This window comes from Podarcis cretensis, assembly GCF_951804945.1.
Source record: "Podarcis cretensis genome assembly, chromosome: 7".
Taxonomy (NCBI): domain Eukaryota; kingdom Metazoa; phylum Chordata; class Lepidosauria; order Squamata; family Lacertidae; genus Podarcis; species Podarcis cretensis.
In genome coordinates, this window is record NC_137176.1 from 93,679,879 (window position 1) to 93,699,349 (window position 19,471).

The 19,471-nt window shown below is 50.7% G+C and overlaps 1 protein-coding gene across 8 annotated transcripts in view; it reads right to left on the reverse strand.

The window, feature by feature from the left end:
* The window catches only part of MROH1 (maestro heat like repeat family member 1), a 65,020-nt gene extending 45,612 nt beyond the window's left edge, over positions 1–19,408 (reverse strand). For 2 of the 8 annotated variants that reach the window (XM_079984140.1, XM_079984133.1), the window contains exons 1-5: positions 19,281–19,408; positions 8,811–9,259; positions 2,424–2,569; positions 1,140–1,271; positions 125–287 (exon numbers count right to left, since the gene is read on the reverse strand). In XM_079984140.1, coding sequence (XP_079840266.1) covers positions 125–287; positions 1,140–1,271; positions 2,424–2,569; positions 8,811–8,832 — 463 coding nt within the window. In that variant the 5' untranslated portion in view covers positions 8,833–9,259; positions 19,281–19,408. Of the gene's footprint in view, positions 1–124; positions 288–1,139; positions 1,272–2,423; positions 2,570–8,810; positions 9,260–11,421; positions 11,512–12,079; positions 12,208–18,234; positions 18,257–18,281; positions 18,690–19,280 lie in introns of those variants that run through there. The other 6 variants (XM_079984139.1, XM_079984137.1, XM_079984138.1 and 3 more) reach the window with 6 other exon arrangements.
* Positions 19,409–19,471: the final 63 nt, after the last annotated feature.

The following is a 19,471-nucleotide window of genomic DNA, read 5'->3' on the forward strand; positions in this document are numbered from 1 at the left end:
AGAGGACACCTGTGGTCTCCTAGCCACACCGTGGTTCCAGACCACCCATTCGTGTCCTGGCCCCTCTCCTCTCCAGGGGGATAGAACTGCTAGGGATTTGGGGGGGGGGCAGAGAACCACTAACCATTGGTCATGGAGAGGTTGGCAAACGTCTGCACAATGAAGTAATGGGGCACGATTCCAGGCTGGAACTTGGTCAGTACCTCCTCCATCACCTTGTTGATGAAGCGCCTGCCAACTGCCACCAGGACATTGCTGGCCGCCTGCTGCCACTCAAAGATGATCTCCTGGAGCAAACGGGAAGAAGAGGCCTCAGCTGCAACACGGACCTGCCCCCCTCATGCCCGGGAGCCCCATGGGGCGGGCAGGAGGACCAGTCATGGCTCAAAGGCAGCCAGAGGTCATTTGCACTTTGTGGCTTAGGGCCCTCGTATCTACGGGACCGCCTCTCCTAGTCTGCTCCGCAGAGGACCTTAAGGTCCATAAATAATCATAATCTAGAGGTCCCGGGCCCTAAGGAAGCCAGACTATCCTCCACCAGGGCCTTTTCAGTGATGGCTCCGACCTGGTGGAATGCTCTGTCCCAGGAGACCAGGGCCCTGCAGGATTTAACCTCTTTCCGACGGGCCTGTAAGACGGAACTATTCTGCCTGGCTTTCAACTTGAACTTAGCCTGATCTTTTATTCCCCTTCCTTCCCTCCCTCTCCCCTTCTTATGAAGATTCCGCGCTCTGGGATCCCACAGTTAATTCTCCCCTGGTCTCCTCGCTGGCCCAAATAGGACTATTTTAGCCAGCTAGCCCTGGTGATCATCTAATGTTTATTTTCCTCTTAAATTGATTTTTGAATTCTGAATTTATTGTTATTCACGTTTTATACTGTATTTTATGCTGTTTTTTGTTGCATCAATTGAGTGTTTTAAATTTGTTGTTAGCCGCCCTGAGCCCGGTTTTCTGAACCGGGAAGGGCGGGGTATAAATAAAAAATTATAATTATTATTTGCCAAGAGCAAGAAGAGAAATAAAAGATCCTCAGAAGGTGGTTGGTCTGCGTGCCCAGAGCAGCTTGCAGGCATCTCTGCAACCTGGGAAAGCCCCCTCCAGCCAGGCCCCCCAGCGAAGAAGCAGCGCTCCCTCTACCTTCGACTTGGTCATCTCGTTGGAGGCCAAGAAGATGACGATCTTGGCTGTGCTCTTGTCCAGCTGAGCCAGGTTGCTCCTCACCACTGCCTCCATGGCCCTCAGGACGATGATGCGGTGCGGGTAAGCCAGCTGGAAAGGGGGAAATGGGAAGGATGGGGGTCAGGGGCTGCCCAGAACAGTCCTGCACTTTCCGGCCGAAAATCCAAGGTCACTTGTGCCTCTCCCCCCCCCTCAATATGGGGCACAATCCACCAGGAGGTTGTTGAATGGTTTCTTTAAATATTAAGGTTCATTACTGTTTCACAAGATGTGTATTTCTTTAAGGGCCAGAGCAAATAAGATGACCTAGTTTTACAGCTGTGAAGCAGTATAGCAGGTGCTGTTAATTTGCGGTAATTAAGCTGTGTCAGCAGTTGGGTATAATATATAAAGAGCAGCATGTAGCTCTCTCAGTTCCCTGGTGAATGGGATGATAGATGGGTCATGCTTATTGATATAATGTAACTTAGTGTAAAATGAGTTTTTGTTTTTGTTATTAAAAGGAAAAGGTAAAGGGACCCCTGACCATTAGGTCCAGTCGTGGCTGACCCTGGGGTTGCGGCGCTCATCTCACTTTATTGGCCGAGGGAGCCGGCGTACAGCTTCCGGGTCATGTGGCCAGCATGACTAAGCCGCTTCTGGCGAACCAGAACAGAGCATGTAAACGCCGTTTACCTTCCCACTGGAGCAGTAGCTATTTATCTACTTGCACTTTGATGTGCTTTCAAACTGCTAGGTTGGCAGGAGCAGGGACGGAGCAACGGGAGCTCACCCTGTCGCGGGGATTCGAACCACCAACCTTCTGATCGGCAAGCCCCAGGCTCTGTGATTTAACCCACAGCGCCACCCCTGTCCCTTCGTTTTTGTTATTAAAACCTAGCAAAAGTTATTTTGCATTTCTTGAGTGTGTGGTCTCCCCAGCACGCCTTCTGCAGTGCAACTAATCTGCAGATAACCAATAGAGGTTCCCTGGCACCAGAATCCTGATTCTAAAGGCGAGTTTCCTAGCACTTAAAGCAGCAGCAATAAAAATAAAAATAAAAAACCCAGATGTCTTCAATTTTGGGTGGGGAAGGAGGAGACGCTTTTGGCAATGAGAAGGGCTCTTTTTTTGACTTCCAACCCTCCTGCTCTCTCTCCCCCTCAGCCCAAAGCGCATTCCCTCTCCAAAGCGCATTCAGCCTCCCTCTCCTGTGCCATTCGGCCAGAGCCAAGCAAGCAGCCAGGCCTGCCCTGACTCACCTTGTCGTGCTGCCGCAGGTACTCCTCGCAGGCGTTCAAGATCTCCTCTGGCTCCGCTCCTCCCAGGTAGCACAGGGCGCTAAATATTTGCTCGTGGACCAGAGGGTCTTTATCTGTTGTGGCATCCATCAGGGTCATGGCCAGCCCTGAAGAAGAGACAGTAGGAAGTGATATGATATGATAGCCATGTTCAAATATATAAAAGGATGTCACATAGAGGAGGGAGAAAGGTTGTTTTCTGCTGCTCCAGAGAAGCGGACACGACGCCAGTCAAGCTTGCAAAAATTTATCATTTGCCCAATAATAAATGTTGGAAATGTAAAGAAACTGAAGGTACATTCTTCCACCTTTGGTGGACGTGCCCAAGGATTAAGGCTTTCTGGGAATTGATTTATAATGAAATGAAAAAGGTATTTAAATATACCTTCTTGAAGAAACCAGAGGCCTTTCTCCTGGGCATGGTCGGCCAATTGGTGCCAAAGAAGGACAGAACCTTTTTTATGTATGCTACAACAGCAGCAAGAATACTGATTGCAAAATACTGGAAGACACAAGAACTACCCACTCTGGAAGAATGGCAGATGAAGATGATCGACTATATGGGACTGGCAGAAATGACCGGCAGAATCCGAGACCAGGGAAAAGAGTCGGCGGAAGAAGATTGGAAGAAATTTAAAGACTATTTGCAGAAATATTGTAAAATTAATGAATGTTAGATTGATGTTGGACAGAAATTAAGTGGTTACCAGCCGTAATGTAAAGGTTGAGTAATAAGTTAAAATAAGTTATAACAAGTTACAATAAGGATTTGCTGAGTTAAGAATTCGAACTGGAATACAAAAGGGGGAGGTGAGAGGAGGTCCGGGAAATAAGTTAATGGAAATAAGTAATGAAAATTACATCTGTTTTGTTTTTCTGTATTTTTGTTATTTTTTGTGCATTTTTTGTTTTGTTTTTTGTATTAATTTGGAAAAATCTAATAAATATCTATATATATAAAAAAAGAGAAGCGGACACGGAGCAATGGCTCCAAACTACAAGCAAGAAGATTCCACCTAAACATTAGGAAGAACTTCCTGACAGTAAGAGCTGTTTGACAGTGGAATTTGCTGCCAAGGAGTGTGGTGGAGTCTCCTTCTTTGGAGGTCTTGAAGCAGAGGCTTGACAACCATATGTTGTCTCTGATGGTCTTTCCTGCTTGGCAGGGGGTTGGACTCGATGGCCCTTGTGGTCTCTTCCAACTCTACAATTCTATGAAGGCTGGAGAGGAGGTCCACAAGAATTTCCATTACAGCATCCCACCCCCCCCAGGGGTTGAGACAGGCACCCTCCTCTGGCTTTAAACGCAGTATAAAGGAGTCTCTATAGGAGTATATAATATTTTAAAATGGGGTTTCAGAGTTTTTAGGGGTTTCTGAATGTCTTATGTAGATTTTTCAGTTTCATTGTTCTGTATGGGACAATGACAATAAAGATATCGTATCGTGAAAACCATCTTCATGCATGCGACAACAGCGCAAGAGTCTTAATAGCACAAGGACTGAGGAAACCCTGACTAAAGAATTATGGCAAGAAAAACTGATGGACTATGCAGAACTGGCAAAATTGACACATAAACTACGGGACAAGGATAACTGTGACTTTAAAGAAGAATGGGAACCTTTTACAAAGTACCCAAAGATGCAACAAAGTGAATTGGACTCCTTGGCAGGCTTTGAATAAACACTCACAAATCTTTTATTGATAAAAATTAGTTAGATAAATTAAGGACTTATACAATTCTGTAACATGCAGAGAATAGCATTTATAGAGAAAGCAGAGATTGGAACTGAGGGAAGTCAGGGGGAGGGGAGGGTTGTTTATGGGAGGGAGGGAGGAGGGGAGAAAAATGAGGGGGGGGAATTAAGGATATGTTTTAAGATACTGTAGTATGTTTTGTAGGGACGCAGGTGGCGCTGTGGGTTAAAGCCTCAGCGCCTAGGGCTTGCCGATCGAAAGGTCGGCGGTTCGAATCCCTGCGGCGGGGTGCGCTCCTGCTGCTCGGTCCCAGCGCCTGCCAACCTAGCAGTTCGAAAGCACCTCCGGGTGCAAGTAGATAAATAGGGACCGCTTACCAGCGGGAAGGTAAACGGCGTTTCCGTGTGCGGCTCTGGCTCTGGCTCTGGCCAGAGCAGCGATGTCACGCTGGCCACGTGACCCGGAAGTGTCTCCGGACAGCGCTGGCCCCTGGCCTCTTAAGTGAGATGGGCGCACAACCCCAGAGTCTGTCAAGACTGGCCCGTACGGGCAGGGGTACCTTTACCTTTTACCTTTAGTATGTTTTGTTGAATTACCTAATATTTTTTTAAAAAATAAAAATAAAATAAAGATATCCTATCATATCGTATGCACTCCTGCCAGGCTCATTCCATGGGCCCTGCCTATGGCCACACCTCAAGGAGGGAGTCCTATTGGTGGTGGTGCCGTGTTGACAGAGCCAGGAGTGACCATCTTGGCTCTTTCCTTCTTTCCTCTCAGGGAGGCAAGAGGCCTCTGCACCACTGACGGAGCTCCCCAGCGCTGAGCTTCCACCTGGATCTGTGCACATGTGGCCTCTTGGAGAGCACGCAGCCCCCAAACCCAACCCTCGTCTCTGGCACACAGCTCTCCGGTTGGGGAGGGCAACGTCTATCTACCCCCTAGGATTCCTGCCCTGCTGACAGAAGGGCCTTGGGGTCTCCAGGCAGGGTTAGGAAAAGATTCCTGCTGGAGAGAGACGCTGCTGATTAGAGAGAGAGAGAGAGAGGAGAAGGGTTAAAGTTGTGGGTTATTGGAAAGAAAACAGCTTTCTGCCTTTTTGAATTCTTTTGAATTCAAGAGATCTCCTAACACCATGTATTGTTTTTAATATTCGATTGGGAGCCGCCCAGAGTGGCTGGGAAATAAATAAATTATTATTATTATTATTTGCAAGACACCCTCCTCTCTGGGCAATGTTTTCCTGTTCATGCTTTATACTGCGGGGGCCATACTTATCTTCTTTGACGTGTCTTTTTTATTGTTAAGGCCCTTTAAGTTTGATCCTACCACAGAAAAGCAGGACATAGGAGTAAAAAATAAATGCACTGAGCCTCCATGGAAAGATCCAGAATTGTGTTTTTTTTAATGAATACAGAAGTGGTCACGGTCAACTGGGAGCAGGCCAGACTGCAGCAGACAAACTGCCGAGCTGCCTGAGTCTCAGAACGAGGCGAGGAGCAAAGGGGAAGAACGGCCTTGGCCTGGTCTTGGGGCTGGGGGCTTCATTCCACCTTCCCAAGCAACACTGCCCTGTCACAGGGCACACAGACCCAGCTAAGCAACTGGGACCACCCTGCTTGAGACGCCACCGTCCTAGCTAGGTGCTCTGTGCAAAGACTTAAGAGCGCCCTAGAAAATATTCCATTCTTCCACCAGGCACTTGGAGCACCCAGAATTCACCACAACCTCCTCTCGTCTCACCATCAGCCTCGCCAGCTCCCACCCAGCTCTTCTGCTGCCTGTGCGTCTGAGGAAGAAAGCACGCAAAGGGAAACCCAGAGCATGCACAGCTGGACTCCTCTGCTCTTAGAAGAGCCTGCCAGGGCCAGGCCAGTGTCAAGGAGCCCTTTGGCTCCAGAGACAGACCACTCTGAAGCCACTCCAGAGGACGCAGAGAGCTCTCCACAAGCCACCTTGGCCTCACAAGAGGACCATGACGACAGCAGCCCTCCAGGAGAGTCCCTGGGCAGTGAGGCGACTGCCAAGCCACTTAGTATTCTCTGCATTGCCTCCTAATCAGCACACGGGGAACACGATGGGATACTGGTAAGAGGAGCATTCCTGCTCCCTGGGAGAAGGATGAGGGGCCCCGGGTATTGGAGAGGACGGTAATGATCACCGTATTTTTTGCACCATAACACTCACTTTTTTCCTCCTAGAAAGTAAGGGGAAATGTCTGTGCGTGTTATGGAGGGAATGCCTACGGGTGGCATGCCTACGGATTTTCCTCCTCTAAAAACTATGGTCGGGTGCATGTTATAGAGCGAAAAATACGGTAATTTTCTTCTCATTTCTATACCGTACAGATTTTAAAGAAAAAAGATCTCAGAGCGGTTTACCAGATATTAAAACATCAAATAAAACAATCCAGACTAAATGGGGGCTGAGATGGTGCTGGTGTCTGCACTGGCAGAGCATGGCCAAATCCTGCATGGGGACAATGGGGCAAAGTGCCCCTTGAAGCCCACTGACCCTTTCAGCACAGGGGCAGGGAGCCTTCGGTGGCACTCTGGAGAGCCCTGGGCTCCAACCCCACCAGCCACAGCAAGAACCAGGCATGATGGGAGTTGTGATCCTGTTGTGGGAGGCCTCTGAATAGGAATCAAAGCAAGTGGGATGTGGCTGCACTTGTGGGCTGCCCCCTTGGGAGTATCTGGCGGAAACCCAGAAGGCTGGCCTAGAGGGACCTTTTGTCTGACCCAGGCGCTGCTTGTGCCAAAGAGACCAGCCGCTCTCCTCTTTTAAAGGGAGATGGCGTGCTGCTCAGAAGACGAAATTAGCTGCACAATTATTCATTGCTAAAGGTCGGGGGTGCTAAGAAGCTCAGCCAGGAGCAGAAAGCCTCCTGTGTGCTCTGCAGAGGCTGCACATCTCGGCTGCAGCGCAGGAAAGGCTGAACAAAGCAAACCCCTTTCAGAGCTATGTGGAAAACATCCACGTGAGCCACGGCAGACACGGAGGGGTCCGCCATGGAACGCCACTGGACGTCTGTCACAGAATGTGGCATCTCAGGAACCAAACTTCATTAGAAGGCTTTCTGTGACCATGAGGGTACCTTCCATCTTCTCACGCAAATTTTGGCCACCTTCAGCCTATACTGGCTTAAGACAGAATGCAGCAAAAACAGGGGGAAATGTGGTACTTCTGTCCGTCTGGTCATTCGACCAAAAGTCAAATCCACAGGCAAGAATGATCTGTCTGCCTCCACCCCCTGCAAGAGACCCGGGTTCCTTTCAAAGGGCATTTTGACTCTCAAGATGACCCAGAGGCATCCAACCTTGCAATGGGGTGCCCCGAGGGACCGCCTAACCCGGGCACATCCGGCAGCTGCTTTCAAGCCTCCAGCCGCCCTCCACAACGACCAGGAGGCCAAATTCTGCTTTCCCACCACCTTCACAACAGGAATATTGCTGCGCAGCAGAAGCTCTTCTACATGAATCTGCCATGTTCTATTCTATTCTATTCCTAAGTAGAAAATGCAAAGGCTGACGCCTGCTGCATGCGGAATAAGGGTTCCCTGACTTGGTGCCCGCTCTACAGTGATCTCAACGCATATTTGCTCTGCATTAATGGGGAAGACAAGCACACAGGCAGGCAAGCTGGCCAGACAGCATTATGAAACGCAAATTGTTCTGCTAGCCTGGCCAATTTATTTTCTGTCATATTTTACTCACTCTCTCGGCTACTGGCTCCCCTTCCTCTACTGCTAAAAAGTATTGAAGGGGCAGAATGTTTTTGGAGGGGGGTATTCTGCATCAGCAGCCCATATGGGCAGCATTCTGCAATGCATAAGCAAGAGAAATCTCATGCAGCTGTAAAATTTGCCTGTGTGTCTAAAGGGGGAGCAAGTCAGGAATCCTGCACCCCTGAGACGCCATCCTTGCAGGAGTCCCAAAGTTAATTAGCCAACTTATTGAAGCCATTAACTTCAGTGAGGCTACATTAAAAAGCTTCCCTTTGCAACCTCAGTAGAGTTGCGGGTGCAGGAAGGAAGCCAAGAATAATATGTAGCAGGTCAAGGCAACATGGGGCCCCCTCCCCGCCAGGCCAATGCTGTGCCACTGAGCCCTGGCACTTAGCCTGGCATTGGGCTCAGGCTTCTCCTTCTGGCTCAGCAGGAGCCCCAGGAAGCCACCAGAAAACGGTCTCCTTATCCCCACTCCAAGACCACTGGGCCCAGCAGGCAGGTGGGGACTGGGGATGTTCCTGGCTGTTAACAGCGCTGGCAAAGCACTAGTCAAAGTGCAACCAGAAACCATTCACAGTTTCCACTTGGGGCACGAGAGAAATCTGACTCTGTTGTAAAGGCATGTGGGGGGGGGGCCTAGGAACTAAAAGTGGAAGTGGTTACTTTTGCCCTGACCAAGTCTAGTTAGGTAAGAAAACCTTAAATTGGAGTTTGTGGGGGAGGCAGATGACTGTCCCATGCAACTCCACTAAGACCAAGACCAATGGCTACAAGCTGAAGGCTTCAGTAACTTCTGAAGCCCCTAAAAGTGGTATTGGCTTTGTAAAAATTGCCCCCAAAGCCCCCAAGCCTTTTACCTGCACACAAATACACAGAGACAGACACACCAGTCTTGCCTTCCATGCTTCTGCCGTACTTACGTTTCACCCGTGACTCAGACATCCTCCTTGTCTTTGGGTTTCCAGCCCAGTGAGCGGAGGAGTCCTGCTGCTCAAAGTGAGAGGTTCCAGAAGACCCTATTTTGGTGCTGGAGGAGGAGGACACACTCCCAGGGCAAATGCCTCTCGTAGTCTGGGAGCAAAGGCTAAGAGTCACTGCTCAGCTCCAGAGCTGGAAGGGCCAGAGTTCATCTTCTGAGGCTCAAGGAAGGGTCGGGGTTGGGAAGCCCTCAGTGAGCCAATTCCCAGTTCCAGAGAGACAACCAACAACCAGCAGAGGAGCTCTATGTCTCCAGATCTCTGGCCATTTCCAGACGACAGGTGACAATGGTTGTTGCCTCCAGCTCCCTCATCCTTTCCAAGCGAACGTCCGAGAAGAACACACAAGAGGGCACTGGGTTCTGAAGCTGCTTCCTTCTTTCTTGCCTGGCCTGTGAAAACGACAAAAGCTCTTAAGAAAGGTCTTCACACATGCTCTTCATGCTCACGTCTATTCATGCTGGAATCTCAATGGGTTTCATTGAGTCAGGAGAAGCAGAAGTAACTTATGGGGCAAACAAGCTCACAGCAATTCAGCTGCATCAATATTGCTGGGAAAGATCAGAGGATTTGAAAAACGAGTGACACAGAGGTGGTGCCTTTCTGGACCAAGGTGTCCACTGAGGGCAGCATGCACAGCTAAAACCAGAAGTCAAAACACAATCCTGGCCCACATGAGAGAGGCAACCAAACAAGCCACACAATTAGCAATATTTGGAACCTGAAGTCTCCAAAGCACAAGGGAATTTCCCCTCCTCAGACACTTGGAATTCATACGTCACCCCTACAAGAGGAGCTCCACGAGTAATCATCATCATCATCATACTTTATTATTTATACCCCGCCCATCTGGCTGGGCTTCCCCAGCCACTCTGGGCGGCTTCCAACAAAATATTAAAATACAGTAATGCATCAAACATTAAAAGCTTCCCTAAACAGGTAAGTAAACAGAGTAATGAGGAGATGCCCCCTCCTCCCTTATCCAGGTTCAGTCCCGCTATGAAAAAAGACACAAGAGATGCTTTCAGCAGAAACTAAACATACAGGACCCAAATGGCAAGGAAGCAAACTCTCCCACTAGTCCACTGCCTTCTCCGTCAAACAGACAAGGCCAAGTCCCATTCAGCACCTGCAGTCCATCCATCAAACTAGCCCAAGGCCCCCCTGGCATCATGCATGACACTGACAGACACTAGGCAGACAATGAAGCCACAACAGATAGAATAGAAGGGAGTTGCATACAGATTGTGTAATTGTCAAGAATCCTCTTGACAATTAATAGCTAGCTGGTTTAAATTATTTGCCCTAACCTCCCTAGCTGATAGAACATGATAACAACTTTAGAAGTTGTAAAATCGGTGGCCTCACTCAGCAGCCGCTTCACCCTCTCCGCCCCCTGCACAGCCAAGCCCAGAAATGGTGCAAGAGCTTATCCTGAAGGCAGGAGAGCTTGTACGCCACACTCAGTAATTGGCCACTGCATCTGGGATTAAAGAGGGGTGTGAGCACTGAAACCTCAGTTTCAAAGCAGAGCACCATTTAACAGGCTTCTTGCTCAGGGAAACGGCAAGACCCAACAGTTCTCCAGACAGAATTTTAGGAGATCCCGAGATTTATCACAGCCACCCAAACAAATCCCAGGCGGCATTCTGAATGTAGCGGGAGCCCAGCAGGTGAGGAAAACCCCAGAGAAAAACCCTTTGCATAAGCCACAGACATAAATGCTTCAAGCCTCAAGGAATTTCCAAGGACTTTAGAAGCGGAGACCTCTAAGAGCGGCACCTCAAACACTACAGCTGCTTGTGGTGGAGGATAAACTCTTCCTGCATCTGAGGAGCTGGACCCCAGTCCCCCAAAAGCTGCCCTAAGCCTGCCAGCCTTCGAGGGGCACCAAGGCCTTCTCTTGCTTTTGCTGCAGCAGCAGCAGCAGCAGCAGCAGCCTCCAAAAGCAGGGCTCTGGAAGTCAGGACGCCGCAGATATCGCAACCTTGAGGAAGGAAGGAGAAAATGAACATTTCTGGAGGGCTCTTTAAATGCACGGAGCAGTCGGGTGATGCAAGGGATGCAAGAGGAGAGGAGGGGAAAAGAAGAGAATTGGCAGCTGCCAAGCAGAACCCGGGAAGAGGAAGCCCGGAGACGCCGAGCGAGGGAGCCAGCGGAGCCGGGGATCGGGGCGACGGAAGGGGGCAGAGGCTTCTCCCTTCCCGCGCCCGGGAGGGGGAGAAAGGGGCAGGCGGGGGTCTCCGGAGACCCCGAGCGGACCGGGAAGGCAGGTGGGCAGGAGCCCCAAAAAGCTCGGGGGGAGGAGGAGGCCGCTGAGCCCCCCCGGACACCTGGGTCCCCTCCGCCGGCTGCCCAGGAAAGGAGGGAGGGAGAAGCCGAGGGAGCTGCAGCTGGGGGGGGGGGGGGAGAAGCAGCAGCTGGGGGGGGAGAAGCAGCAGCTGGGGGGGGAGAAGCTGCAGCTGGGGGGGAGAAGCTGCAGCTGGGGGGGGGGGGAGAAGCAGCAGCAGCTGGGGGGGGGGGGAGAAGCAGCAGCCGCCCCTCCCCGCCTTACCTGGTCCGCCTTCCTCCGCGGCGCGTCTCACCTGCCCGACTCCGCTTCCGGGTATTTAAGGCCCCGCCCTCACCTGCGGGAGGGGGCGTGGCGTGGAGGAGAGGCCCCGCCCCCTGGCGCGCTTCCCCTAGAGGAGCGCGGAGAGCCAGGCGCTGGCGGGTCCCTTCGACGCGAGGCGGGACGGGGGGGAGCGAGAGGCGCCCCCCCCCGCATTGCGCCCAGGAAAGAGGCGGCGAAAGGAAACGGCGGCAACATCCAAGCGCCCCGGTGGTGGGGAGCAAGAAGGGGCTGCCCCGCAAGGGGGCTCTGGAAGGGACAGCAAGGAGGGGGGCATGGGATGCCCCTGACGGACGCCCCCGGGCAGCCTGGGGTCGGGGCTGGAGGGGGCGCCCGAGTCCCGCGGCTCTTTCGGGGCAGGGAGCCCTCCGGCCCCCCGGGCATCCCTCGGCCCGCGGCTCCCTGCTCGACCGGCCAGACCTCCTGCGTCAGGAGCCCCCCAGGCGACGGGCCCGGGCCGCAAGGGGAAGCGGGCAGCCGAGGCGCCCCGGGCCGAAGATCGGGGCATTCCTAGCAGACGAGCTGGAAAGGGGCCCGAGGGTCATCCATCCCAACCCCCCGCGAGACCCGGGTCCCGCTCCTTTGGCTTCCCAAGCCTCACCTGAGCACGAGCTCGCGCATATTCGCTCTCGGGGGGCAAAGCCGCTTTCTCCCCGGGCGGACGAGGAAGGGGGATCTCAGCTGGAAGCCAGCGCCCCGTCCCCGCCCCGCTTGCCCCGCTCCAGCCGCAATCTCACCGGAAGTGAGGGCTCGCTCGTTTCGCTTTCTACCTCTATGGAGCTCTCTCATGACTCCGCCCCTTTTTCGCGTAAGGCAGAGGAAACCGGCGCACGCGCAGTGAGTAGCAGCCGCCCCGCCCCGCCCCGCCGCCGCCTTGCTCTGGCGGCCTTGTCTCGTGACGAGCGATGCGGAGGGAGGCCCGCCCCTTCCCTTTCGCTCTCGCTATTGGTCCGCCCCGCACAACGTAGCCCGAAGGTGCCTGCGCGGCGGTTTGCGAGGAAACGCTTCGGTCTCCTAAAGCCATTGGCGGAGAAGGATGCCCGTCACTGAGGAGACAGACACACCCCGCCCTCCGGCTGAACAGCTTGCAGGCGGGGCCAAACTACAATTCCCATCACCCCTGACCACTGGTCCTCTTAGCTAGGGATGATGGGAGTTGTAGTCCCAAAACAGCTGGAGGGCCAAGTTTGGCCGCGCCTGTAAGGAACAGGCCAGTCCGGACTCCGACCAGGCAGGCGGCGGAGGAAGGGGAGCTCGGAGGAAGCGCCAGTGGGATGGAGGCCGCCCAGAGGCATGCAAAGAAGCATATATATATATCTATACACACACACACACACACATATATATATACAGTATTTAAAGCTTTTTTAATTTTTTTGAGTTACAGATAGGTAGCCGTGTTGGTCTGCCATAGTCAAAACAAAAGGTATCTGAAGAAGTGTGCATGCACACGAAAGCTCATACCAAGTACTAACTTAGTTGGTCTTTAAGGTGCTACTGGAAGGAATTTTTTTATTTTGTTTTAATTTTTTTGAGTGAGCCACCTTGAGCCCCAGCCTGGTTAATATATATATTTCTTAATATTTTTATTTATATATATTTTATTTATATATATTATTTATATTTATATATTATATATATATATATGTGTATATATATATATATATATAGTGAGCTCCCGTTGCTCGGTCCCAGCTCCTGCCAACCTAGCAGTTCGAAAGCATGTCAAACTGCAAGTAGATAAATAGGTACCGCTCCGGCGGGAAGGTAAACAGCGTTTCCGTGCGCTGCTCTGATTCGCCAGAAGTGGCTTAGTCATTCTGGCCACATGACCCGGAAGCTGTATGCCGGCTCCCTCGGCCAATAAAGCGACATGAGCACCGCAACCCCAGAGTCGGTCACGACTGGGCCTAATGGTCAGGGGTCCCTTATTATTAGCCAGGCTGGGGCTTGAGGCTGCACGCAAAAAAGCTTAAAAAGTGACAGTCACAAAAAATTCCTCGAGCCCTGAATCGAGTTCAAGCCCCATCAAGGCGCTTCTGGTTCCCACTTGGACTCCAGAGAGACTTTGGCGCTGGTGCTCCTCAGGGAAGCCAGTGCCAGGGGAGGGGAGGCCAGAGTCTCCTTCCTCCTCCCCCCCCCCCCCAGAAGGGGCAGGGAAAGCAGTGGTGGCTGGGCTGCCCTGTCCCCATTTCCCAGAGGGAAGCCTCTCCAGGGGGCAGAGCCTTCCATGGCGGTGGCCTTCAACAAAGTCACGTTTCTGCAAGACCCCAAGGACACGTGTGTTTTGTTTTTTTAAAAAAATAATCTTTATTACTTTTCAAACTTACGGCAGACAAGAAAAAAGAACAAAAGAAAAAACAATACAATAAACAATACAAAACACAACCTTAACACTAAATTAAACAAAACAAAGCAACAACAATTTAAAAAACATATAGCATACCATTTCATTAGTTTAACTTTCATCCCCTTATTTCACCGACTTCCTCTCACCTCCCTTTTCGTATTCCACTTCTGTTACTTATTTCAGCAAATCCTTTCCATCTTTCTCTATTTTTATCATTATGAATGTCTTAACATATTTTTAACCTTATTTTCCATTAATACTAAAGTACTTATTTATACTTAACTCATAGAATCATAGAATCATAGAATCATGGAGTTGGAAGAGACCACAAGGGCCATCGAGTCCAACCCCCTGCCAAGCAGGAAACACCATCAGAGCACTCCTGACATATGGTTGTCAAGCCTCTGCTTAAAGACCTCCAAAGAAGGAGACTCCACCACACTCCTTGGCAGCAAATTCCACTGTCAAACAGCTCTTACTGTCAGGAAGTTCTTCCTAATGTTTAGGTGGAATCTTCTTGCTTGTAGTTTGGAGCCATTGCTCCGTGTCCGCTTCTCTGGAGCAGCAGAAACCAACCTTTCTCCCTCCTCTATGTGACATCCTTTTATATATTTGAACATGGCTATCATATCACCCCTTAACCTCCTCTTCTCCAGGCTAAACATGCCCAGCTCCCTTAGCCGTTCCTCATAAGGCATCGTTTCCAGGCCTTTGACCATTTTGGTTGCCCTCCTCTGGACACGTTCCAGTTTGTCAGTGTCCTTCTTGAACTCCTTATAGCATTTTTGCTAAAGCCATAAAGTTTCATTCCAACAATTTTCAAATACTCATTAATTTTACAATATTTCTATGTACAAACTTTAGACTTTCCCAATCTTCTACCACCATCTCTTCTCCCTGGTCTCGGATTCTGCCAATCATTTCCGTCCATTCCATATAGTTCATCAACCTGGAGATCTTCTGTCCGAGGCTCTTAAATCTTTTCCAAGTCCCTTCTGCAATTCTTCTTCATATTCTTTGATGCTGAAAATGCTGAAGAGCAAGTCTCGGGGAGGCCCCAACCCAGTCATGCTCCCATTCCCTCTCGACAGGCCAGCCAACTCTCCACAGCTAGAACCAAGGTCCATACAATATCTCAAATCATGTTTCAAGACTCCTCCAGATCCAAAGACCCCCCACAACTCCAATCACCTCCTGACCCAGATTCAGAACCCAAAGGTCAATAAATCCCTGCATGAAAGAGTCTATCCAACCTTCCTTCTCCAGTCCAGGCAGGGCTCCAATCTTCGAATTCTGACTTTTTCTATATTCATTCATAAGAGGCCTCCACTTATAGTCCTCGATTTGCCTCTGAAAGGCTGGGGCTTCCACTTGTATTACTTTAGGTTCAACAACCACAACTTTCTCCTTCTTCTCCCCAGTTTGTCCTGTCAAAGTAGTTTCCTGTATCAGATCCTGAACAATTTCTGTATTGATGGTCACTTTTTGTCCCAAATTTATCACTTTTTGTTCCAAGTTCTCAAGTTTGGAATTCATAACATCCGTCTTTTTATGAAGCTGTTCCAGCGAGTAGCTTATCTTACATAAAACAGTCACTAAAGCTCCTTCTGTCAACATTCTTAAAGTCCAAGGTCAATCTCTGATTCTCACAGCTCTTATCTTGCAGCTGGAAAAACCCCACTCTTGTAACAGTTTCAAAAGCTCCCTCTAGAGGGAAACAGTCTCCACTTGTATCAATCCTTTCATGCGCATTTTAAAATATAAAGTTAGTTTCAATTTTCAATTACTTTTCCTCCTTTTTGAACGCAGAAGAGGAAAATGGAAACAATATATTTCTCTTATTTAGCCATCTGTCAACATGCTATCCGTTCACAGTCAATGAACTCTCCCAAAACGTTAATTCTGCTGGCAGCCCTTTTCCAGGTTCAGAGCAGTGGTAATTTAATTTTTCACTCTCTCCTGCAGGCTCACTAAGTCCAAAATTTCCCCCCTCTTCTCCTGCTTCCAAGGGGGTTTTTTAACAGTTTTAACCGATGGAGATTTAATCCTTTACAAAATACTTTCCAAGGCTTTAACTTGCAACGTCTTTGCTTCAATCTATTTACAAAAGAGGAAGGCAGACTTCCTGTTTAAAACCTTCCCGCTTCGATGCCAAATTAAAGATCCAATTTTCCGTTCTACTCACGGGTAGTTATTTAAAGTCAAATTGTCCACAGGAAAAAGTCAGCGCTCTCCAGCAACAGCGATGCGGCTTCACTCCGTGAAAGAAGCAGTCGATTCAGAACACCGCGCCGCTCACCCTACTTTGCTTCGGATCCCCAAATCAGGGTTTCCCCGCGAGTAGGGGAGGCGCAAAAGGTGCCAGCCGAATCCCAAGTTCACAAGCTTCTCCCGCCTGTGATTTCAACGGGTCTCCGCCTTCGCCGTGGCGGTCAGAGCCTAATTTCCACGGAGCAAATTCCTCCCAATCGGAGGAACTCCACCATTGCCTGGAGGCGCCAACCCGGAAGTCCCTGCCAAGGACACGTGTTAAGGTCTTAAAAAGAAAAGGGGGTCACGACGCTCTTTTGCTGATGCTTCAAAGATGTGGTAGGTTCCCCCCCCCAAGGCGCCCTCCTCCTCCATGGTCTCCCCAGAAAGAAGGAGGCCAAGGACAGGGTCCCCTTTAGCCCAGGGGGCACTTCTAGGCCCCAGACAGACCAGCTTGGCTGCTCACTGATGTCCCCACTCAGCAGAGATGGAGCCAGCAGCACAGGGGTTGGCACTGGGCAGCCCTTGTAAAGATGGGAATTCTCACAAAAAGGACAACATCCCTGGGCTGATGCACAAACTTTTTGCCTGGCAAAGGCACCGTGAAACTAAAATAATTGCCTTAGTGCTGCAGTAGGGAGTAACAGCTCACAGATCCACTGCCCATATTTTTGAACATTTTACTCTCTCATGATTCAGCACATGCTTGCAAAATCCAGTACGCTCCAGTCTTGGGTACAGTTCAGAACCCAGAACAGTACGTTCAGCATCTTTGGAATAAGTCAAAACTATACACCGTCACCCTACCATTCAGTCCGACCATAAAATAAAGTCATTCTGCCGTTCTGGAAGAACCACATTGCACACATCGCTAGGAAATACATTTCAGCCTCCTCCCCCACAAATCCTCCGGCTTTTTCCTTTTTTGCAAAGGAAAATTAACGAACGAATGAATGCTTTGATTCCTCCCCATAGCCACTTCAGAAAGGCTCCCTTCCTCATCCCACACGCCAGAGAAGTTACTTAGGAAGCATGCTTAAAATCACGTTCAACTGCCGTTACACTCGAAGGTGGCTAAAGAGTGGCAAAGAGGTGAACGTCCCCTGCGCTGTTTAACAAATAAGAACATGGTCTAAGAAGAATAGGGTTGGCGCTCGGTGGCAGAGGATTTGTCTTGGAAGCAGAAGGTCCCACATTCACTCCCTGGCATCCACACTTTCCATAAATAAAAGCTAAGAAGACAGTTGCAGTTCAGGGAGTGCAGGCAGCCCCATGTTCAGTCCCCCGTGGCATCTCCCCTGGACCAGAAATGCTGGAGACCCATTGCTGCAAGTCAGTATAGAATATAATACTGAGCTGGATCAGGGACGCGGGTGGCGCTGTGGGTTAAACCACAGAGCCTAGGACTTGCCGATCAGAAGGTCAGCAGTTCAAATCCCCGCCACGGGGTGAGCTCCCGTTGCTTGGTCCCTGCTCCTGCCAATCTAGCAGTTCGAAAGCACGTCAAAGAGCAAGTAGATAAATAGGTACCACTCCGGCGGGAAGGTAAACGGTGTTTCCGTGCGCTGCTCTGGTTTGCCAGAAGCAGCTTAGTCATGCTGGTCACATGACCCGGAAGCTGTACGCCGGCTCCCTCGACCAGTAAAGCGAGATGAGCGCCGCAACCCCAGAGTCATCCGCAACTGGACCTAATGGTCAGGGGTCCCTTTACCTTACTGAGCTGGATCACAGACCCAGCAAAGTCTGACTGGTTACAGAGCAGCTTCTTCTGTCCCCAAGACCCCTTCTCAATCAGACCCAAGGCTCATTGGGTTCGGCCTCCTGTTCCCTGCAGTGGGCAAGTAGGTGCCCCAGAAAGCCCACAGGCAAAACCCAGCTTGTAATATAGTAAGAGACTATATAAGTTTAAAAAGAAGCAATAAAATAGAATTGGAAATCCATTTGAAGGTTTAAAGCAGACATGCTGCAGGCCATGTGAATTACTGTGATCTGTGGACCACTTTTCTTCTCGTGGTGTCCGTATTCTGGGCCTGCCCTTCCCCAACCCCCAACCCCACAGCCAACAAGCGCTGGCAGGTCAGATCCCAGCAGGGATCTCTCCAATATATTTGATCCATCTTTGCTATCTGACACAAAGATCAAACACTGGTTCTTACTTGGGATTTCTGCCTGAAGCAAAAGCGTGCAACTGTTTTTCAGCAACCTCTAAGCAAGAGGGAGCTTCAGCTGAGGGCACCAGCTTCCAGGAGGAGATGGCGGCATCAGCACACAGGTTCTACTGGGATGCCCACTGGATCTGCCAGTTAGTAAGTGCCGGTTGCCATCCTTGAGCCGCGTTCAGAGTCTGTTATCTCCATAAGCCAAGTTTCTGTCGAGAGGCATCTTCCAGCCCCAGAGAAGAGAGTGGGGGGCTTACCTTGCCAAGGGAAGGTGGGACCCGATCAGAGCTATTAGATCGGGACCTCAGATCTATTGCTAACTCGCCCACAGCAAGAGGAGTCTTGCCTTCCTTCTTGACCCCCCGTTTTCGTTCCTGCAGGAAGGGTTTGGCTATCCTGCCTCCCTCGCCGCTGCAGGAGCAAGAGAGGAAGGAGGAGAAAGATATCGAGTGCTGCAAGATTGCTGTGGACCTGCCTCTGCCCAGGAGCGCTCCCAGAGAAGAGGCCAGGAAGGACCTCTGTGCCACCTGCTGGAGCGGCTTGGAAATGATTCCACTGATCCTCACGGCTCCTCGCTTTAGGGATGTTCTATATTCTGTCGTACCACAAGGCTGCGACTGTATAGGGACATGTTTTGGCTGCCAAAGTCACAGAAGCTGGGGAGGCTTGGCACCTGCTGTGAATGCGTCAGTTTTGCTTGCTGCTCCAGGGTGGTGTGAGAGCTGGACTGAGAATATAGGGAGCTGCCTCAGGCCCTTGGTTCATTGACGCCAGTATTGCTTACACTGACCGGCAACAACTCTCCGGGGTTTTAGGCAGGATTCTTTACCAGGCCTCCCTAGAAAGGCCAGGAACCGAGACCGAGACCTTTCGCATGCCAAGCAGGCCCTCCGTCACTGAACTGTGGCCACAGGAATCGGGAGACCCGAGTTCAAATCCTCCGTCAGTCGCCAGGCTCACTGGGCCACTCACTGCCAACCGTCCTTTCTTGGCAGTAACAATAACTCAAGCCAAACGACCCCAGCCGCGTGCCCACAACTCACCTGGCTTCTGCAATTGCCCACCTGAGAAGCAGCCCTGCGTGTTGTGAAGCGGTGATGGGCTTGTCGCTGCCTGTGCCCTTTGCGGCTGCTGCCTGTGGGGACACCGGTGGGAGTGACGCAGGGCAGCGCCTGCCCCCCTCCCTGAGGCCGCAGGTTCTAAAACTGCTTGTTACGCCTTGGTTCTAGAACTC